This window comes from Bufo gargarizans, chromosome 8 (genome assembly GCF_014858855.1).
Source record: "Bufo gargarizans isolate SCDJY-AF-19 chromosome 8, ASM1485885v1, whole genome shotgun sequence".
NCBI lineage: Eukaryota > Metazoa > Chordata > Amphibia > Anura > Bufonidae > Bufo > Bufo gargarizans.
In genome coordinates, this window is record NC_058087.1 from 177,737,279 (window position 1) to 177,759,497 (window position 22,219).

The 22,219-nt window shown below is 46.8% G+C and overlaps 1 protein-coding gene across 1 annotated transcript; it reads left to right on the forward strand.

Moving 5' to 3' along the window:
• The first annotated feature begins 979 nt into the window (after positions 1-979).
• SLX4 (SLX4 structure-specific endonuclease subunit) lies at positions 980-21,455 on the forward strand. Its single transcript, XM_044304749.1, is given in 16 exon segments — positions 980-1,017; positions 4,587-4,968; positions 5,414-5,566; positions 5,660-5,837; positions 6,422-6,628; positions 6,874-7,061; positions 7,574-7,893; positions 7,971-8,187; positions 8,264-8,355; positions 8,491-8,637; positions 8,999-9,168; positions 10,092-12,168; positions 12,170-12,683; positions 13,369-13,471; positions 15,191-15,526; positions 20,696-21,455. Coding segments are annotated over 15 exon segments (5,310 nt in total). The 5' UTR covers positions 980-1,017; positions 4,587-4,688; the 3' UTR covers positions 21,024-21,455.
• The last annotated feature ends 764 nt before the right edge of the window (positions 21,456-22,219 follow it).

The window sequence follows — 22,219 nt, forward strand, 5'->3', positions numbered from 1 at the left end:
GGGCATGTTCTATTTTTTTGCAGTACGGACTTGTGGACATATGGGTATGGAACGCACATGGAGTAATTTCCATTGAAATAAGTGGTTCTGGATACGGGCCGCAAAGAAAAAAAATATGTAACGGACAGGGACAAATTATGTTCATGTGCATGAGCCCTGACTGTGTTACTGGCAAATCTGCAGAAAGCAGCCCCTCCATGGGCTGTGAAGGGGTGTGATGCACAAAAAAAAGGGAGTGAGAAAGAGGTGTGCCCATGGACTGAAAAAAATTTGGTGGCTTCATGTGCCGCCATCAGGCAACTCAACTATCTGAAAAAGCAGACACCTCCTAGATATGAGCCCCTAGCGGTGTGCAGGGCTGGGACGGACTGTGTCCAGACTGTGAAGGGGGTGATGTAAAGAGGGTGGGGCCTGTCTTTAAAGGGGGTGCAACTTGCAACAAATGGGGGACATGTCTAACTGGCACAAACCCTGGTCTCCCAGACAGTTCTGCCAATAAGTTGACCAGTATGATCTTGGGCGTGCTGCCTCATTTCAAAAAATGCACAAAAACGCCAATGAACACAGGTGCGCTTGCACAGAAAGGCGGCCTAGTTCTGTCCTTTTATGTGAGGGGACAGGAACCTATTTTTGGTTATCAGTGCTGGGATCATCAGAAACATATTTGGGAGGTATCACAGGACACAAGCAACTTATAGTTGTAGCCATTTTATTTTAGACATTCTTTTGCATATTTTCACATTTTGTACTAATGCCATGGAGAAATTCAAAGCAGCCTGCGGATCAGTGGCAGGAAAACCCTACAGCAGACTGCACAAGGCTCCATTCCTTCGGGGAGAGCTGCATCACAAAACACAGAAAGAGGCGGCGGCCATTTTGTCGAAGACTCGTCCCCGCCAATGGCGCCAGTTTCCAGTTTGAATCCGTCGTCATGGGAACAGCTGAGCACTCGCTCGCGTCGCGCGGTGACGTCATGCGGCGTCACTTCCGGGTCCTAGGACGTACGAATGGTCTTAGGTAAGAGACATAGGGAGATAATGATATGAACTGGGCAATGGCGGGAGTAGCAGTGTCATAAAAAGGCTCTACCTGCTGTCACTGACATGTCATGTGACCCAGTAGGGTGGAACCAGAAGTCCCAGCATGCTTGCTGCTGTGGAACTACAGGTCCCATGAGTGCAGCTGGGAGTTCTGATAGTCTGGTCTGATTTCATGCTGTGATCCATTGGTATTCCTGACCTTCTAATATGCAGTGTATGGGAGACCACCTGTCATAGCCATGTGCAGCTATTGCATGGACTGAGCTATGTTTGTTAGATCTCTGCTTGCTTTCAGAGAATAGGAAAACATAGGGTCACATTTCATATACTTTATTCATTAGACCTTTGCTTCACAGAACTGTCTTCATAAACAGGCAGCACAGGACATGCACTGGCTGAAGACCCTCCTCATGTCCAGGTCGGGGCTTGTGAGCTCTGATACGCGGGGATGAGCTGCTCGCCTGCGTCAGCCGGACATGATCAGAACAAGTGTGCAGCCTCTGAATGTTCTCAAGAATGTTCCCATTCACTGACAGCAAGCATGCAACACCTACTACATAATACATGAGGGTAGATGTGCGTGTATCTGACAATGAGTGCATATGGTCATAAGGCAGTGATGGCTGATCTCCGGCACTCCAGCTGTGATGAAACTACGACTCCCAGCATGCTCCATTCATTTCTATGTAGTTCTGAGAACGGCCAAGCAAGTGAACATCTTGAGAGTTGTAGTTTTACCACAGCTGGAGTGCTGGGGGTTAGCCTTCACTGCCCTAAGGGTATGTTCACACGTCACAGATATGCAGTAGGGATGAGCGAGCTTCTGTTTTCAAGTTCAGCAGCGTACAAGGTTCTGGTTATCTAAGAATTCTGTTATGGATTCCGCTACCACGGATCATAAGGAATCCATAATGGAATGGAATTTCTACCAGAAATCCATGGCAGATAAGAACACAGTAAGGGCTCGTTCAAACGAACTTTTTTTGCGTTCCGTATATGGGCCTTTTTTTCATTTCCGTATACGGAACGATTCATTTCAATGGTTCCACAAAAAAAAACTTAATGTACTTTGAAATTGACCTGCTACGCGGATTTCACCGTTTTCGATGGAAAGAAATTCAATTAGAAATTGCGGATTTTGGTGCGGAAATGATGCAGAAATGCACATAAATCCACACGGAAATTCATGCAAATCATTTCTGTGCAGGTGGCCTAAGGCCTCTTTCACATGAGCGAGTTTTCTGCCCGGATGCGATGCGTGTAGTGAACACACAGCATCCGGACTGAATCCTGACCCATTCATTACAATGGCGTTCTTTTACGTAGCCTCTTCTATATTGTGCGTTTTTCACTTCCATAGAAGTAAATGGGGCTTCACACACGTGAAAAAAGCATGCAATCCGGACGGAAAACACACACACAGGACGCAATCACAGAAAAAACTGATGGAACTTGTCTGTAAAACCATTTGTTTTTACAATCCGCATCGCTCGTGTGAAGGAGCCCTAAATGATGCGATTTCTTTTAGCGCAGAAATGCTGCTGTTTTGGTGCAAATTTCACACTTTGCATTGCATAAGGGCTCGTATGTATTTTGCAGTCCGCAAGAGACGGATCCTCCAAAAAAAACTGATGACATCCATGTGAGGTCCTCGTTGGATCCGTTTTTTTTTTTTTTTTGTGTGGATACATTGTAACAATGCCTGTCATTATCCGCAAAAAGGACATGTTCTATTTTTTTGTGTGGAACGGACACAGAATGCACACAAAGTCATTTCGTTTTTTTTTTTTTTTTTTCAAGCCCCATTCAAGTGAATGGTTCCACATATGGAACTGTAAAAACACGGAATGGAAACGGGAAAAAAAGTATATTTGTGTGCATGAGCCCTAAATTGCATATTTAAAATCCGCACCACTGATCAATTTGCAGCGGATTTTTTCTGTGGCATGTGGATGAGAATTGGTAAAAACATGTCCTGTAGCCGTGTGTCCACGTGACGGATTGTGACCACATCAAATACGCCGCGTATCTCACTGTGGTTTCTGGAGATTTCATTTTGAATGGTGCGGTCCATTGAATAGCGCTAATCCACAAGCAGTATCCACACGGTATGGAAAACCGCACAGGGAAAAATAATGAACATACCATTAAACGATTCAAATTTTCTGCACACAAGTCTGGGACAGAAAAATCTGCAGCGTATCATCTACATGTGAACGTAGAACGGTAACAGCGCGGATTGCACACAGAAAATCCGCAGTGTAAGGGCTCATGCACACAAACGTATTTTCTTTCCCTGTCCATTCCGTTTTTTGCGGACCGTATACGGAACTATTCATTTCAACGGGTCCGCAAAAAAAATGGAAGCTACTATGTGTGCATTCCGTTTCCGTATGTCCGTATTTCCATTCTGCAATAAAAATAGAACATGTCCTATTATTATTGTCGGCATTACGGACAAAGGGAGGACTGTTCTATTAGTGGCCAGCTGTTCCGTTCTGCAAAATATGGAATGCACGCGAACGTCATGCGTATTTTTTGAGGATCAGTTTTTTGCGTGTGCATGAGGCCTAGGGCTACCTGCACATGACCGTATGTGTTTTGCGGTCCGCTAATTGCATTCGCATGACATCCATTTTTATTTTGCGGATTCATTGTAACAATGCCTAAAACGGACAAGAATAGGGCATGTTCTATTTTTTTTTTTTTGCGGGGCTACGGAACGGACATACTGATGCAGACAGCACACAGTGCGCTGTCCGCATTTTTTGCGGACCCATTGAAATGAATGGGTCCGCATCCTATCCGCCCAAAAAAAAACGAAATGGACACGGAAACAAACAACGTTCTTGTGCATGTAGCCTAAGGCCCCTTGCAGACGAACGTGTCCGGATTAGGTCCGCATGTGTCGCGGATGCGTCCAGGGATTTTGCAGGCATAGTCATTCAGTTTTGCCTGTGATCGCGTTCAGTTGTTCAGTTTTTTTGCATGGGTTTAATACGTTTTGCGCGCGCGTGATAAAAAAACTAAATGTTTACAAACAACATTTCTTAGCAACCATCCGTGAAAAACGCATCACATCCGCAGTTGCTTGCGGATACGATGTGATTTTCACGCAGCTGCATTCGCTTCTATGGAGCCAGCATTGCGTGAACATCGCAGAATATAGAACACGCTGCGATTTTTACGCAACGCACTAGTGATGCATGAAATCCAACGCACATGTACACAGCCCCATTAAAATGAATGGGTCCGGATTCCTTGCGGGCGCAACGCGTTCGCATCACGCATTGCACCCGCGCGGAAATCTCGCTCGTGTGAAAGGGGCCTAAGTGTTCAATTTCTCCATAGGGGGAAATGAAGTATTACCCTGTGTCCTTTCACAGTAATGCAGAATTGGACAGAACAGGTCCTCCAGAATGAGGGACACTCTTTGCTCTCTACTTTGACCAAGAGGACAGGACTCTCTAATAGAGTGCATGAAAATGGGTTTTGTAAACTGGACAGCCCCTTCCAATAGTGATGACCTTTCTGTTTTTCTAGCAGCAGCCGTCCCTTTTTGATGCGGGAGCGGTGAGATGAAGGACCGGCCTCCCTTTTGCGCTCTCATTTAACTGTCTCACCGCCGCTCCACGAACAGCTTCACTAATGGTTGAGTCAGATGAAGAATTCGCTGAACTTTGCTCCAAACTTTTGAAACGGGTTAAGAAAAGCCACCACCCCTCGGAGAGTCAGAATGCCCCCAAGTCCAGCACAGCAGCACGAGGAAAGGTTAAGAAGGCCAAACCATCTGGGACCAAGAAGCAGAAAAAGGATGGGGGCAGCAGACAGTCAGAAGTGGGTGCCATAGCAGGACCTGATGGTGACAAGGCCGAGGAAAGGAATGGCGCGGCGCAGAGCTGCCTCACTAGCGGGCTGCTACAGAACGGTAATAAGGGCCATGAGGCCACCGGCCTCTTGTTTGGTGGGTCAGGACTTAAAGGAATGCTGTAGGTGTGCCTAGTGCAGGACCTGAGGGGGTGGCATGACACCAGAGAGAGAATGCCTATGCCATGCTTCATCCCTCCAGACCATGCCGGGCTTAGACCAGTAGTCAGCAATCTCTGGCACTCCAGCTGACGTAAAACTACAGCACCCAGCATGCACACTTGCTCAACCCTTATCGGGACTCCCTTAGAAGTGAATGAGAGTAGTAGTTGCACAACTGCCTATTTTAACTTCTGCCCCGAAATATTAGCTTGGTCTTACCATGCCTAGATTTCGGGAAGTATTTAGGCCATCTTCCTGATCGTGGCCTGCATATTCTGTGCCACTTCCCACTCGTGCCCCATATAAAAAAAGCCTTCCTTGATTCAATATAGAATATTTTTCAGATGGCAGCAGAGCTGACTGTCGGGAAGGAGGCACCAGACCCCCCGGCCCCGTGAGTGTAAAAAATCTGGTCTTGGAACGGATGCAACAGTTTAAGAGGGCAGCCCCCAGCCGCATGAAGCTGGAGTCCACAGAGTCCATCAGTGAGGAACACGGTGGGTGAGAACACAACGTATATCACGTGTAGCTTTCTCTGTCCTACATCTTGTCAGCATTTTCCTTCTTCTGTCTCCCTTTTCTTCCTGCAGTCGGATCTTCTATGGCATGTGGCAGTGCACAGAGTGACGAAGCTCTGGCCCTGGCTCTGCAAATGGATGTCAAGGAGAAGCCAGCTAGTTTAGAAGATGAAGGACTCTTTTTTTGCCAGCTGTGCCAAAAAGACTTGACAACCATGAGCAGCACCCTGAGGGAGCAGCATGTTAACAGGTAAAGGGACACCTTACATAACTGTCTTCTGGCAGGAGGTTTCCAACATTACATTTCCACATATACTAGCTTGCCCCGTTCTGGCTCCCTGGTTCTCTTCCTTGGTCTTCTGGTCCCCATCCTGCCAACTTACAGATGGGCTGCTGCTGCCAGTGATTGGCCTCAGTGGTAACGTGTTCCCAAGTGATGTACCACTGCTGAATCAAGTCATTGGCTGCACGGTGCACGTGACCCCATTCACCCGTAAGTTTACAGATGAGGACTGAAAGACCAGTTGAAGGGAGCAGGAATGGAGTGGTTGGGAGCAGGTGGGTATGGAGTCGTACACAGGCTGGGGTGGAAATTTGAAAAAGAAAGAAGCAAGCTTGAAAACCCCTTCAAAGTTGAAAATGTTGCACTGCCGGTCGCACCTAGCGATAGTGAATGTGGTGGAGCAGAAGTCTAGCAGGTTTGGATGACTCTCGCTGTATTGGCATTTTGCCGGTTACAAAGTGACCACGGTGCGTTGTAGTAGAGCGATATTGTGCTCTCAAGTCACCGTGTAGCTGTGGCCTAACTCTACATTGGTTCCTTGATTTCACCAGGTGCCTCGACCAGGTTGAGAGTTTAGGAGGAAGCTCAGCAGCTCCCGTGGTTCCTAGTTGTCCATTGTGCGGAAAGCCTTTTAGCACAGAGAAGAGCCGCGCATCTCACTTAAAACGCTGCGCTGCAAAGTTGGATGTTCCAGCTCAGACATTGCTGCAGGCTGTTCAGAGGCAGGCAGTTGAGGCGGGAGCAGGGCTGCCACCACGGTAAGATTACAGACGTATCTTCTTCTCTAAGGCCTTATGCACATGACCGCAATGCATGTCTGCATCTGATCCGCGTTTTTTGCAAAAAATGCGGGCAGCACACTGCAATTTGTTGGATGCAGAACGGTTACGGTCATGCGCATGAGGCCTAAATGGGAGGTTTCTTTGAATTTATTTTACCTTGAAAGTTTTTATTGTTATTTTATCAAGTCCGTGTCTAAAGTTCCCATATGTCATCTTTACAGGGTGGTCGGTGGGAAGAGAAGAGGTGTACCAAAACTGAAAGAGCCCTCTAAAAAGAGGAAGGTGGTCAAGACTGGTGCAGAGATGGAGGATTTGATGGTTGCGATGGCATTGTCTCGTTCTATGCAGGAAGACAAGAATGCACAGAATACAGCCGGGGCTCAACCTTCCATGGAATTGCCTACTAAAGGTACATGCTAAGAAAGTTGAGGGCATCTGGTTTGTAGGGCACCTCCAGTGGTAAGGATAGGTTACCACTTTATGATCAGTTGGGGTTCAAACTTTGGGATCCATCAGTGCTATACCAGGACCCATTCTGGTTGCAGTTCCTTGCGCAGATGGGTGTTTGTGGCCCCTTCATGCTCGGAATGGATGGGAATGTCTCAGAGCTCAGACCCTCACTGATCATAAAGTGATGCCATACGCTAGCCATAGCCAACACACTATACCAGCACAGCATTCCCTTCCCCCAGTCACACGTTGGGTAGGACCCATTCTGGATGCAGTTCCTTGCATAGATGGGTGTTTGTGGCCCCTTCATGCTCAGAGTGGATGGGTGTCTCAGAGCTCAGACCCTCACTGATTATAAAGTGATGCCATACTCTAGCCATATTTCATCACTTTATTTGATGTGAATACCTATGTAATGCGCCTATGTTGGCCACTTCTCTGTTCCATTCATGGAATGTAATTTTTATTTAGGCAAGAAAAGTCGACGGAAGCAGAAGGATAAACCTACCCCTCTTCTTCTGGTCCAGGCCCCCGAGGAGACCGTGATGAAGTTGCAGAAGAGGTTGTCCATGCTGCTGACTGAGGAAGCTGTGGAGAACAAAGAAGTCATGGCCTTGCCTTCAAGTCATTTCTGGACAATGGAGGAAGAAGAGAGGGAGAGCTGGAGACTGCGGGGAGGAAAGAGATGTCTTCTGTGGGATATCAGTAATATGACGGAGAAAAGAGACACCCTGAGCTACTACACAGCAGAACTGAACCCCCCAATAACCCAGTGGAAGTCTCCTTTGAAGGTAAGATGCATACACTGTCACCAGACCCTGTAGACAGACAGTATGGATGGAAAATCTCACCATTTATCTTGCTTTAGAAGCTGCATACTTCACAGACACGTGTGACTACAGCCATATTGCATTCTGAAAAACCACAAAGCCAGACTGCCATTGACAAGGATCCCCAACCTGCGTCCTGTGAGGATAAAAGCCCATTCTCGGACAGTCAGACGGCATTGCTGGATCTGGCTGATCTGGCAGGAGAGGGGATGACGCTCACTCAGTGGAATGGTGGAAATTTCAATGAGCGTACAGGTAAGAGAGCATCGGAGTTCTTTAGGAAAGTTAAGCCCAACATTTACTGTATGCAAATAACACCATCGTACCGCAGGCCGAGAGTCACCAGGCAGTATCACATCGAGCGGATTCATCCCAGCGCAAGAGGAAAAGGTCTCAAACGAGAGCCATGGACTTGGTAACAAGGTACGCAAGTAAGAAATCTATGGGATCTTTTATAATACCTTTTGGATATTTGTACAGGACAAGCAGAACTTCCTGCATACATGAGCCGGTACTTAGAACCCCCAATTTATTTGTCTTTTTATTTTTTTTTTCCAGATCCCGTTGTTCGTTCTATCAGCAGATTTCATGGAGATGGTGAACAACCCCCATCTGAGTGATGCTCAGCTGCAGACTGACTGCGGGGAGGTGCTAAATGCCCATATGTTTGTGCTATATGCACGCTGCCCCCTGCTGGTCGAAGCCGTAAGTGTGGAAGGAGTTTACATTGATAGCTGATTGTTAGGATAGGCCATCAAATTGTGACTACATTGGAGACCACCACCAATAAAAGTAGATGAAGGGGCAAGTGGTCTTGCAGGAAAGCTGCAGTACTGACACTATGACACCCACGTCCATGCATAGAGTCTAGTACGGCAGCGCAGCCAAATTCACCGGAAACTTCTGGTGCATGGACGTTGCTGTGTCAGGTACTGTAGGGAAGGGGCCCACTTCATTGTTCGGGACCCCTGTCTGTCACCCGTTGAACCGAATTTCTTTGATTGCTAATCTTACCATTCTTGTTGAAAATTGTTTGCACTAATGCACATCTGATGTTTTCTTTTAGATCCACTCTGAAGGTTTCTGGGTAGATGAATCTGGCATGGGGCGAGCACGACGTCTCCTAATTAACGATGTGTCTGCCGAGGCTGCCCTCTGTTTTCTCCGGTTTTTATATGCCGCCACCACTGACTTCCCAAGTCACTGCCTGCCACATGTTTGCGAGCTGGCACGCAGGTATGTATCATACAGTTAGACATATCTGGGAACCCCACCCTGATATTCAAATCCCTGTTCTCAGTCAGAGAGCGAGGTGAGAACGCAGTGTACCTCCATAGAGCCTCCTGCAGCCCCATTGAGTTCAATGTATAACATGCCGTACTGAAGCGCCCCCTCGTGGTGGCTGCAGGCTATTAGAGCAATGGGTTTTAAAGGGGGTTCTCCGGGCTTTTAATATTGATGACCTATTTTCAGGTAGGTCATCAATATTAGATCGGTAGGGGTCCGACACCTGGCACCCCCACGAATCAGCTGTATGAAGAGAAGGTGCATGCGTGCCATCTCTCTTCCTGCTCGTTGCTGCTTTGCCATGAGACATCCCCTTCAAAGAAGCACTATGCTGTGAATTTGGTGTTAAATAGTCACAAAACACAGTTTTGTGGCTTTTTAAATGCTATTCTGACTAGATTTAGTTGCAGCTGCCATTTTTATGCCGCCCTCTCTAGTTTTTGAAAAGGGGACATGGCGAGGTGTGGGCGGTACCATCGGTCCAGACACATTTATCATTTTCGCCAGAAAAAGGCGTAAATGACATAAATTTATGAGCTGGAGTAGGTTTCAGTCCCTGCTCTGGTAGCACACGCTGGACTTGATAATTCAGGGCCACAGTGCCTAGTGCAGGGGCTAAGGGGACAGGGCATGACACAGGGCCACAGTGCCTGCTGACGGGGGTGGGGCATGACACAAGGAATCTCTTTGGTGGTCAATGACTCCCTGTATCATGCTCCTCCCCCTTAGGTTTAAAATAATTTATCGGTTTTTCCTGTTACTTTAATGTGCTGACTCTTTGCAGCATGTATTTAGACTGTTTAAGCTTATTTGTGTGGCAACTCATCGCTTTGAGAAAACTTGTAATAAGCCAGAGATTGTCTTTCTTCCAGATTTGGTTTGAAAAGTCTCATAGACGCCTGTGAACGTCTAGTTTCTGGGACTTATAACACAGAAGGTCAGCTATCCACAGAAGAGGAGGGTGATGATGGAGGAGAACGAGCAGAGACCTTCCAGGAGTTGTTGAAATCCATGTGGCTTAACGAAGGTGAGGACATCTTTGAAAATGTGCAGGCTGACCGAGAAGATGAGGAGAAGCTGGATGATGGAGGTGTAGGAGAGGGCGAGCTGGAGGAGATCTATGAATTTGCTTTGACTCAGCGTAAGATATCAGCACGGCAAGACTCCGAAGGTGGAAGTGAAAGTGAACAGGAAGTAGAGGATCCAGAGAAATCAGACAACAACTCTCCCAAATCCAGAAATCTAAGTTTAGAAGACAAGGAGAAAAGGGATTTGATAAGCACAACTTCACTTAAAGCGTCTCCCAGAAAATCGCTCATGTGCATTCTGTCCAACAGCCCTGAATACTCTGTGATTTCTCCCTTATCTGCCTCTACGGAGCTCAAAATGCAGCCGTCATCTTCATCCTCTGTTACAGGTGCTTCTCCAGTGAAAAAAGTCAGTACATCGCGCAATCCTTCCTTATCAGAGTCTCCTATCCCTGTCATTTCTCTGATCTCCCCAAGCAGAGATGAAGATCCTGAGGCAGATATGTTTGCTCCGCAGAGTCCTCCACCTCTCGATGATAGTTACGACCGCATGTTCTCGCAGACTTGTGGTGAATATGGAGAAACTTCAGATATTGGCGAAAGCAAATCCCAAATAAATCCAGTTAGCCCTGAGCAACCCATACTTACCAGCTCACCCACCGCTATGCCATGTCCTTCTCTTCCCGAACTTGGGTCTTCTCCTAACATCAAGCCACAAACACATTCATTTTTAGATGGTCCCTCATACTCCGTTGAATGTGGAAAATCTCTGCACTCCAGCCTCAGAGATTCTCATCATAGTACATCTACTCAGAATAGCAAAGATACTTCTCCCAAAGCCTCATCTCAAGATGCAGACATCATCCTGATCCTGTCATCAGATGAAGAGATGGAGTCCAACGATCAAGCTGCACCACTGACCAGAAGTGGACAGTTTGACATGCCTGATATAGCTAAGGTTATGAAAGAGTCTCCAGTTAGTTTCAATCAGGGGAGGAAGAGCAATGAAGGGTTTTCCCGTCTGGAAATGAGTAGTAGCTCCGAGATGTCTTGGTTGGTGCCTGCTACACCCTTACCTCAAAACGCAAGCTCAAAAATCTCCCTGCTGCAGACATCATGTTTATCCCAGTCGCTTCAGAGTTTACAGAAGACGACCCGTGCAGCTAAGTCTCCTCCGAACTCTCAGAAGACGTGCCATCCAGGTCGGTCGTCTCAGAACTCACAGATAATGTCCCATCCAGGTCGGTCGCCTCCAAACTCACAGATGTTCTTTCCAGGTTGCTCACATCCGAACTCACCGAAGGCGTCCCACCCAAGTCAGTCACCTCCGAATTCACAGAAGACATCTCATTCAGGTCGGTCACCTCCGAATTCACAGAAAGCATCCCATCCAGGTCGGTCGTCTCAGAACTCACAGATAATGTCCCATCCAGGTCGGTCGCCTCCAAACTCACAGATGTTCTTTCCAGGTTGCTCACATCCGAACTCACAGAAGGCGTCCCACCCAAGTCAGTCACCTCCGAATTCACAGAAGACATCTCATTCAGGTCGGTCACCTCCGAATTCACAGAAAGCATCCCATCCAGGTCGGTCACCTCAGAACTCACGGAAGATGTCCGATCCAAGTTGGTCACCTCCGAACGCAATGAAGATGTGTGATGTGGCTCACTCATCTCCAAACTCACAGAAGACACCCAGTGCAGCTCAGTCACCTGAGACTTTACAAAAGGCATCAAATGTAGTTCAGTCACCTCCAAACTCCCAGCAGACACCACAGTCATCTCCAACATCCAAAAATTTGGATCTTGATGTCTCTTTCCAAAGTTGTGTTTCCCAAACTCAGGCAAGCTCAGTGTCCCTTCCTTTGATGTCTCCAAAGTCACCCAGGACTCCATCGGTTATTGCGACCCTCCGTACAAGAAAAGCTCCAGACGGGTCTTGAGGCACAGCCTAGTGTAAGTAGTAAAACCACTTCTTCACCATCAATTTCCATCTCTAGCAGCACTGTGTTTGAGGTAGTGGACAGTGAAGACGAGGCCCCGGTAGCAGAGCCCCAGGCCAATATCAGTAACACCAGCTTTCAGTTCAACTATGACGAACTACCTATCCCCATGGAGGAAGATCTGTGGTGCAATGTCCTTGAGACTCCAAGAAAGCCGTATCCTCCTTCTACTAGGACACCCTTACCTTCAAATGAGAGCCCAAACAAACCCTTGGATTGCACACCTCTCAGCCCTTCACCAGCGAAGAGCACAACACCGGCGAGTATTGAGGATTCTCCACAGACCACAGTCCACCAGAGCCATCATCAGAGTTATCTCAACTCCAAGCTGTGGGAGGACTGGGAAGATGAAGACCCTGAGCTACCCGCTGTCCTCCCTCTGTCTCAGCGGCTGTGTAAAGTCCCAGAGGTACAGAAGGAGCTGAGGACTCCAGGTAAGTCACTCTCTGTATCAAGTAGATTGTGCCCTTAATAGACTTCCTTCATGGTGGCAATTTTGAGATTTAAAGTGGGCGACCTAAAGGGTTTATTTTAATTTTTTCAAAGTGCCCGGACCTGGTAAAATAATAAAAACTCTTAACTTACTTTCCTGCATCGGATCGAGCGCCGCTGACCGTCCTGTTCCCTGGGCTGCAGCCAATCATGTATTGTTGTGGCTGCAGTGGTGATGTCCCGTATACTGCTGCAGCCAAGCATTGGCCTCATGTCGTACACGGAACATCACCATTACAGTCCTAAACTATTGGAAGGGGCTAGAGGTAATGCTTATTATTTTAGCAACTTCCTGAAATAAAAAAAAATTATAATAGGACAACCCCTTTAAAGTATTTGTCTGTTCTTACAAAATTAAGCAGTGTTCACACCCATGTTTGGTGCGTATGTTCCCTGCATATGCCGGGGTCTGTGGACATGGTCCTAAATAAAGTATACCGCATAAAGAGATAGATTTGAGATAGGATAGTAGATAGATAGGGGATAGATAGATAGATATGAGATAGATAGTAGATAGATAGTAGATAGATAGATAGATAGATATGAGATAGATATTAGATTCTTTACATTAAGCATTGGAACCATTTAGGATTCCGCCGTCTAACAATTCATCTGCTTTCTCCATAGTTTCTATCGTGCGCAGAAGAGAGCTCCCACCCAAGGTACCCATCACCCCGTTACCTGACTATTCTGACATGGACACCCCAGTCCTGAAAAAGGAGTTGAGCAAGTGAGTGACGTGTTTCGGAAATCTTATTGTGTGAGCCATAGGTTTCCTTCTCTTATCCCTGCAGTAGAATGGCCTATAAAGGGAGTCTCCTCTAAACTCAAGTTTCAAAGTAAGCAAACCCTGTCCTTTACTCCTGGGATTTGCTTCATTCGATTTTTATGCAAATGAGGCCCTTCAGTGCACTGGGGGTGGGGCTGCTCTGTTTAGTGCACCTGAATTCCTCTACGTCATCGTTACCAATTCTGAAATCGCAGTGACTGTCGAACAAACAAGATGCAGAGGCCTGGGTGGTGTTACTGGCAGAGTGATGAAGAGACCCTGCCCACCGAGCGCCGAGAACCTAAAGCCAGGTTCACATCACCATTTTTTTTTTCCCGTTCCTCTGATCCGTCAGAAGAACAGAAAAATAAAGAAAAAACAGTATCCTCTATTTTAAGCATCTGTTATGCACATTTGGCATTCGTTTTAACCATTTCCGTCTAATATCTTTTAGATGGCAAAATGTTGAGCATTTTAGATAGTGTCAGTCTCTGCCACCCGGTCACAGTCACCCTTTCTACAAGCCTGGTAGCTCACGTTACGCTTTCCACTGCTACCCTCTTCTTTCTAAGTTTAGGTCAGCTCACAATGGTGTTTAGGTTCTGTTTCCACCTTGTTTGGGCTATGCAATGTAATGTAATGTAATGCGTTCTCCACTGCTGAATGTAGAAAGATGAATAGGATATTGTAATAGGGAGACTCTCCGCCACATTCTGTCACCTCTTCAAACAGGGGTGCACAAATGTACTTAAGGGCATCTGTCAGCAGTTTTATACCTATGACACTGGCTGACCTGTTACATGTCCGCTTGGCAGCTGAAGGCATCTGTGTTGGTCCCATGTTACATATGTGTCCCGCATTGCTGAGAAAAATGATGTTTTAATATATGCAAATGAGCCTCCATGAGCAACGGGGGCGTTACCATTACACCTAGAGGCTCTGCTCTCTCTGCAACTGCAGCGCCCTCTGCACTTAGATTAACAGGACCAGGTGTGATCACATTTTCAGTGCCTGGTCCTGTCAATCAGGGTGCGGCAGTTGCAGAGAGATCAAAGTCTCTATTTGTAACGGTAACGCCCCCGTTGCTCCTAGAGACTCATTTGCATATATTAAAAAAAAATCTCAGAAATGCGGGCACATATGAACATGGGACCAACACAGATGCCTTCAGCTGCCAAGTGCACATGTAACAGGTCAGCCAGTGTCATAGGCACAAATCTGCTGACAGATGCCCTTTAAAGGGGCAGTAGGACATTTTGACACTTTCTTTTCATTACATTATGTATAACTTCTTCAAGACATTTTCCGGGCTCCTCATATTTATGACCTATCCTAAGAATAGGTTATTAATATCCAATCAGTGAGGGTCCGACACCCCGCAGCCCCACCGATCAGCTATTCTCCAGCACTGGAAAGAGCACTTTGAATGGAGCAGGCACTACAGCGCCGTTCAAAGTGTAGTGACCGTGCCAGGTTACTGCATCTAAACTCCCATTGAAGTGAATAGCTGCTCTTTCACTGGATAACAGCTGATCGGTGGTGGACCCTCATGTCGGACCCTCACCAATCGGATATTAATGACCTATCCTTAGGATAGGTCATCAATATCAGGAGCCTGGATAACCCCTTTAACAGCACTTCAGTCAAGAGCACTAACATGAACTTCACTCGTCCCTTTAGGTTTGGTGTACGGGCACTCCCCAAAAAGAAGATGGTGCTAAAGCTGAAAGAGATCTTCCGCTACACACATCAGGTCATGAACTCGGACTCTGAGGATGATGTCCCTCCATCCCAGCCCCATCGAAGTGTAGCTCGAGCCTTACAGAAACCTACTGGTGACAAGCAGCAGCCTCAACACACCACTAAGGGGTCAAGCAGCTCCCAGTCGGGGAGGAAGGGGCCATCTGTGTGCGCAGCACCTGAAGTAGAGACAGAAGATGATCAACCTCTGACTGCATCACAAGAGTCTACTACGTCCTCCATGGGTGCAAGCGACACGTCCTCCTTATCCCAAAGGTAATGAGAACCGGCGGAGCAGAACCATCTGCTTTGTTCGTACTGATAGCGGTAGGGGGTGACCAATGTTGCTGTTACCCAGGGTGGCACTGTGATGGTCATCCGTGGGGTATCTGAGGTCAAAATTAATTCTCATACATGATGATAATTATCCTGATCATGTATTTGGATTTGTTAAGAGTACGACCTCTGGAGGGCGCTCATTAGCTTTGAGGATTCGGTGATCAAACTTCATGCATGTATGCCAGTCCGGCCATACAGCGGCATTAGGGTCCGTTCACAAATGTCGGATTTCGGCACAGATTCAGTCAATCCACACCCCATGCATGTGGCCTCAACTACACATGCTATGGAAAATTTCTATATGATTTCTGCTCTGTGGAAATAACTAGCGGAAAAGCTGATGATTTGCCCCGTTTAATGGCAGTGGGGCTGATCCTCTTGGCACTTCAAACCGCACATCCACAGAAGAAATCCGAATGCTTGCCTTAGATTTCTGCTGGAAGATCCTGTAGTAAATACTAGACTTTCTGAAAGTCATCAGGCCCTTACACTTTTTTCATATTTTGTTATGTTGTGGCCTTGTGATAAAAAAAAAAAAATATATATATATACAGTGAGGAACAGAAGTATTTGAACACCCTGCGATTTTGCAAGTTCTCCCACTTAGAAACCATGGAGGGGTCTGACATTCACATTGTAGGTGCGTTCCCACTCTGAGAGACAGAATAAAAAAACACATTTCAGGAAATCACATTGTATGATTTTTAAATAATTTATTTGTCTTGCTCTGCTGAACATAAGTTTTTGAACATCTGAGAAAATCAGTGTTAATATTTGGTACAGAAGCCTTTGTTTGCGATTACAGAGGTCGAACGTTTCCTGCAGTTCTTGACCAGGTTTGCACACACTGTGGCAGGGATTGTGGCCGACTCCTCCACACAGATCTCCTCTAGGATCTGTCCGGTTTCGGGGCTGTCGCCGAGCAACACAGAGTTTCAGCTCCCTCCAAAGATGTTCTATTGGATTTAGGTCTGGAGACTGGCTAGGCCACTCCAGAACCTTGATATGCTTCTTCCGGAGCCGCTCCTTGGTTATCCTGGCTGTGTGCTTCGAGTCGTTGTCATGTTGGAAGACCCAGCCACAACCCATCTTCAATGCTCTGACTGAGGGAAGGAGGTTGTTGCTCAAAATCTCACAATAAATGGCCCCATTCATCCTCTCCTTACAGTGCAGTCGTCCTGTCCCCTTCACAGAAAAGCACCCCCAAAGCATGATGCTACCACCCCCCCTCCATGCTTCACAGTAGGGATGGTGTTCTTGGGATGCAACTCATCCTTCTTTTTCCTCCAAACACGACAAATGAAGTTTAGACCCAAAAGTTCTACTTTGGTCTCATCTGACCACATGACTTGCTCCCCGGCCTCCTCTGGATCATCCAGATGGTCATTGGCAAACTTCAGACGGGCCTGGACATGTGATGACCTGAGCAGGAGAACCTTCCGTGCAATGCATGATTTGAAACCATGGCGGCGTAGTGTTCTACCAACAGTGACCTTTGGAACTGTGGTCCCAGCTCTCTTCATGTCATTGACCAGCTCCTCCCTTGTAGTTCTGGGCTGATTCCTCACCTTACTTATCATCAGTGATGCCCCACAAGGTGAGATCTTGCACGGAGCCCCAGTCCGAGGGAGACTGACAGTTGTCTTTAGCCTCTTCCATTTTCTAACAATTGCTCCAACAGTTGATCTATTTTCACCAAGCTGCTTGGCAATTGCCCCGTAGCCCTATCCAGCCTTGTGGAGGTCCACAATTTTGTCCCTGGTGTCTTGCCAGCTCTTTGGTCTTGCCCATGGTAGTAGTTGGCGTCTGACTGACTGTGGGGTGGACAGGTTGTCTTTACAGAGCTCAGACAGTTGCTACTAAGTTAGATTAATGAGTGGAGTAGAGGTGGACTTTTTAAAGGCGCAGTAACAGGTCTTTGAGAGACAGAATTCTTGCTGTTTCTCAGGTGTTCAAATACGGTACTTCTGTTCAGCAGTGCAAGACAAAGAAATTCTTTAAAAATTATACAATGTGATTTCCTGATTTTTTTTATTTTTTTATTCTGTCTCTCAGAGTGGGAATGCACCTACAATGTGAATTTCAGACCCCTCCATGATTTCTAAGTGGGAAAACTTGAAAAATCGCAGGGTGTTCAAATACTTCTGTTCCTCACTGTATATCTACCTCCCCCCCCCCCCCCATCATTCTGCACTCAGTCCACCATAATGAGAAAGTGAAAACAGAATTTTAGAAATTTTTACTAATTTATTGAAAGGGAAAAATGAAAATTTTGCTTTGACATAAGTATTCAGACCCTTTACTCAGGACTTAGTTTAAAACCCCTTTGGCAGTAATTACAGCCTCCAGTCTTCTTGAGATGATGCCATGAGGTTTGCATCCTGGATTTAGGGATATTCTGCCATTCTTCTCTGCAGATCCTCTCAGGCTCTGTCAGGTTGGACAGCCATTTTCAGGTCTCTCCATAGATGTTCAATTGGGATCAAGTCAAGGCTATGGCTGGGCCACTAAAGGACATTCACAGAGTTGTCCCTCAGCCTCTCCTGTGTTGTCTTGGCTTAGGGTCGTTGTGTTGGAAGGTGAACCTCCGGCCCAGTCTGAGGTCCAGAGCTCTGGATCAGGTTTTCATTAAGAATATCTCTGTACTTTGCTTCATTCAGCTTTCCCTCAACCCTGACCAGTCCCCCTGCCCCACCAGCATGATGCTGCCACCACCATGCTTCACTGTAGGGATGATATTGGGCAGGTGATGAGCAGTGCCTGGTTTCCTCCAGACATGACTTTTAGGCCTCTTTCACACGGGCGTCATGGATTTTGTCCGGATGCGTCGCATGTGCATTGCGGCAAACCCACGTGAGTAGGTACGCAATTTCAGTCAGTTTTTTCTGCGATTGCGTTCCGTTGTTCAGTTTTTTCCGTGCGAGTGCAATGGGTTTTGCACACACATGATAAAAAACTGAATGTGGTACCCAGACCCAAACCCGGACTTCTTCACTGAAGTTCAGGTTTGGGTTCGGTGTTCTGTTGATTTTATTATTTTCCCTTATAACATGGTTATAAGGGAAAATAATGGCATTCTGAATGCAGAATGCTAACTAAAATGTCCATTGAGGGGTTAAAAAAATAAATAATATAAACTCACCTCATCCACTTGATCGCGCAGCCGGCATCGTCTTCTTTCTTCTTCCTGCAGGACCTGCGCTGACGTCATTGCGCATTTCACCCACGCGGAATTCTCGCCCGTGTGAAAGGGGCCTTAGAGTTGAGGTCAAAAAGTTAAATCTTGGTTTCATCAGACCAGAGAATTTACAGTCTCACAGTATCACAGTCCTTTAGTGTCTTTTATTTATTTTTTTACAAACTCCAGGCGGCTTCCATGTGTCTCCTACTGAGGACAGGCTTCTTTCTACTTTGCCATAAAGCCCAGACTGGTGGAGGCTGTAGTGATGGTCGACCTTCTGGAAGCTTCTCCCATCTGCACACAGGATCTTTGGAGCTCAGCCAGAGTGACCATTGGGTTCTCAGTCACCTCTCTTACCAGGACCCTTCTCCCCTGATTACTTAGTTTGGTGGGACCAGCTCTAGGAAGAGTCCTGATTGTTCCAAACTTCTTCCATGTAAGAATTATGGAGGCCACTGTGCTCCTGGGAACTTTCAGTGCAGCAGAAGTTTATGTCCCCTTCTGCAGATCCGTGCCTCCACACAGTCCTGTCTCTGAGCTCTACAGGCAGTTCTTTCCTGCCTCACAGCTTGGTTTTTGCTCTGATATGCATTGTCAGCTGTGAGATCTTATATAGACCGCGCTGCATCTTTCCAAATCATGTCCAGTCACCTGAATTCACCACAGGTGACTCCAGTCAAGGTGCAGAAACATCTCAAAGACCAGGCATGCTCAACCTGCGGCCCTCCAGCTGTTGCAAAACTACAACTCCCATCATTCCCGGACAGCCTACAGCTATCAGCCTACAGAAGGGCATGGTGGGAGTTGTAGTTTTACAACAGCTGGAGGTCCGCAGGTTGAGCATGCCTGTTAAAATGAGAAATAGGAGACCCAAATCTAAATGTCAAATATCATAGCAAAGGGTCTGAATACTTATGTCCAGCTTAAATTTTAGTTTTTCCTTTTTAATAAATTAGCAAAAATTTCGAATATTCTGTTTTCACTTTGTGCAGATTGATGGTGGAAAACGTAATTTTTTTTTATTTTAGCACAAAGAGCAAGAACATAAAATGTGAAAAAAAAAGTTGAAAGGGTCTGAAGACTTTCCAGATGCACTCACTGTATGTGGATTAAATCTGTCACATGTGAACATGCCCTTAGAGTTGTTGGTCATCTGCTTCATTGGATGTTGTGGACAGGCAGTTAGCTGCAGGGGGTCTGTCATTACCAGTGGTGGGAGCAGGACCTCCGTAGCCATAGTGGGGTTATCCTGTTGCCTTTTTGTGGCTGTAGGGGGAAGTCCCATGCTTCTTCTAATACAGTAGATAGTCGTATGACATTACGTGTAAGGACAGACAGCAGGGGGTCCTCATGATATTAGGTAACGGCACCTACGGCAGGGTCTACAGCTACTCCTCTGTCTATCTTTGAGACCATTGGCTGTCTCCTGCCTCTAGGGGGCAGCATGAGATTGACATAGTAATTACTATGGGCGAAACTGAGTGATCGAGTGTTAGAAAGGTTTTGATGAAGGTCTCGTAACATTTCCTAGCATTTGATGAGCGCAGAAATCTCTAAATATGACTGATGTATCAGAGGTGATCAGAAGTTGGGGGCCTCCACTTTTAGACATGGACGTCTTGTTTCTTGAGTCAGTTCAGACTGTACAGTTGGTAGCAGAACAGCAACTGAAGCTGAAAATATAATTGTGAGAAAAGGACCGGACAGGTGATACATGTCTGATTTCTGGGATCCCCACGACCACAATGGTGCATGCTCGACTTCTGCTTCCGCAAGTCCCTTTACTTTCAGATTTTCGCCCCCCTATAAGCAACCAGCACACTGCATTATATTGTCCATACACGCCGCTGCCACTGGGCAGAATCCTCATCTGGTTCAGACGTTCTCCGTTCTCAGACATATTTTTTTTTTACGTCTCTCCATAGCGCCAACACCAATGAGTTTGAGACGGCATTCGCAGACGAAGATGACGATGAGCTGGTGCCGGCCTCGCAAGCAGCCAGCAAAGAGGCTCTGACAGCGGAGGCCGTGAGGAGGTTTATCGAAGCGCAGCCCGAGCTACATCAGCAGATCTTACTTTATCAACCCCTGGACCTGGCCGCCCTACATGCAGACCTCAAGCAAAATGGAATCCGAATCGCGGCCGGGAAGCTGCTTGACTTTCTAGATTCGCACTGCATCACTTTTACAACCGCCGCCGCACGCAAGGAGAAGAAGAGCCACACGCGGAGGAAAGCAAGGAAGCGCTACTGAGACGTTTTCAAGGGTATCTCTAATCCTGACAACCCTGGGCCTTTTTTTTTTTTTTTGTATGGTTGTCATAGGAAGCTCTCATGACAATGTCATTAGTGGTGGCCACAGATGACTGCTGCTGCCGCACGGGGGCATCCTAATACTTGGGGTAGTTCCAGGCTCGGCACCTGCCGAAAATTGTGGCAGGAAATGCAACCCAGAGAGTGGGGGGGTCTGGCTGACCAGGCAACTGTACAACACCGGACGCCATTCCTGCAAAGCATCTTTCCGGAAGAGATGTAGGCAGTGATATGGTACCCCCCCCCCCCCCCGATACCTTGACCGTACTTTGGCGGAAGACGCGGCTGGAATTACCAATCAGTGAAGTAGAGTCTGTGTACAGATGTAAAGATTTTAAAGGAAAAAAAAAAGTGCATGGCATTGTAAATTATGTATTTTCAGTTTATTTAAAATGAATTTGTAATAAATATCAAAAAAAGGAAATCGTCTATGTGTTCTTGAGTAGATGGCGGGTGTAATATTCCAGCAGGATGGTACTGGACAGGACTGAGAGGTCTGCTGCGGGCACCCATGGTCCTATATACCCAGGTGTGTGGGTAATACCCTCCATCGGAGGTCCTGGCAGCGGCCGCCTCGTCCACACACAGCAGTGCAGCAGCTCGGTGATCATACACATCGAGCTCTGTCGCCTTCCTCATGTGGTTTGCTACATCCTGAGTGTGACCTGTCTCAGCCGCGCAGCTATTGTTCCTGAAATATATTTATATCAATTGCACAAAATGTCAGAACCTTTCACCCGAGCATACGGATGTAAAGGCTGACCCCCGACCGCAGCCTACAACATCCCCTATAGCATGAAACTGTATAATGGGTGCACAACGCTGGTCTGTTCCACTAATATCACTGCGCGTACATTCAGGGATTAAATGTTCACACATCAGATTTAAAGGATGGTTACAAATGCGCAGAGTATTTAAGCACAGGTGTTAAAAGGGACAAGTAGAGGGGACAGGACTGTATGTGACAGGAGCAGTGTCCAGTATGAAGGTGAGAGAGCGGTCAGAGACTGAGAATAGAAGGAGCAGGGTCCTCCAGTGACACAGAGTATTTCAGGAGGTTAGTTCACTGATCTTGTCGAAGGCATCTATCTACCTATCATCTATATAGCTATCATCTGTATATCTATCCATCATCTG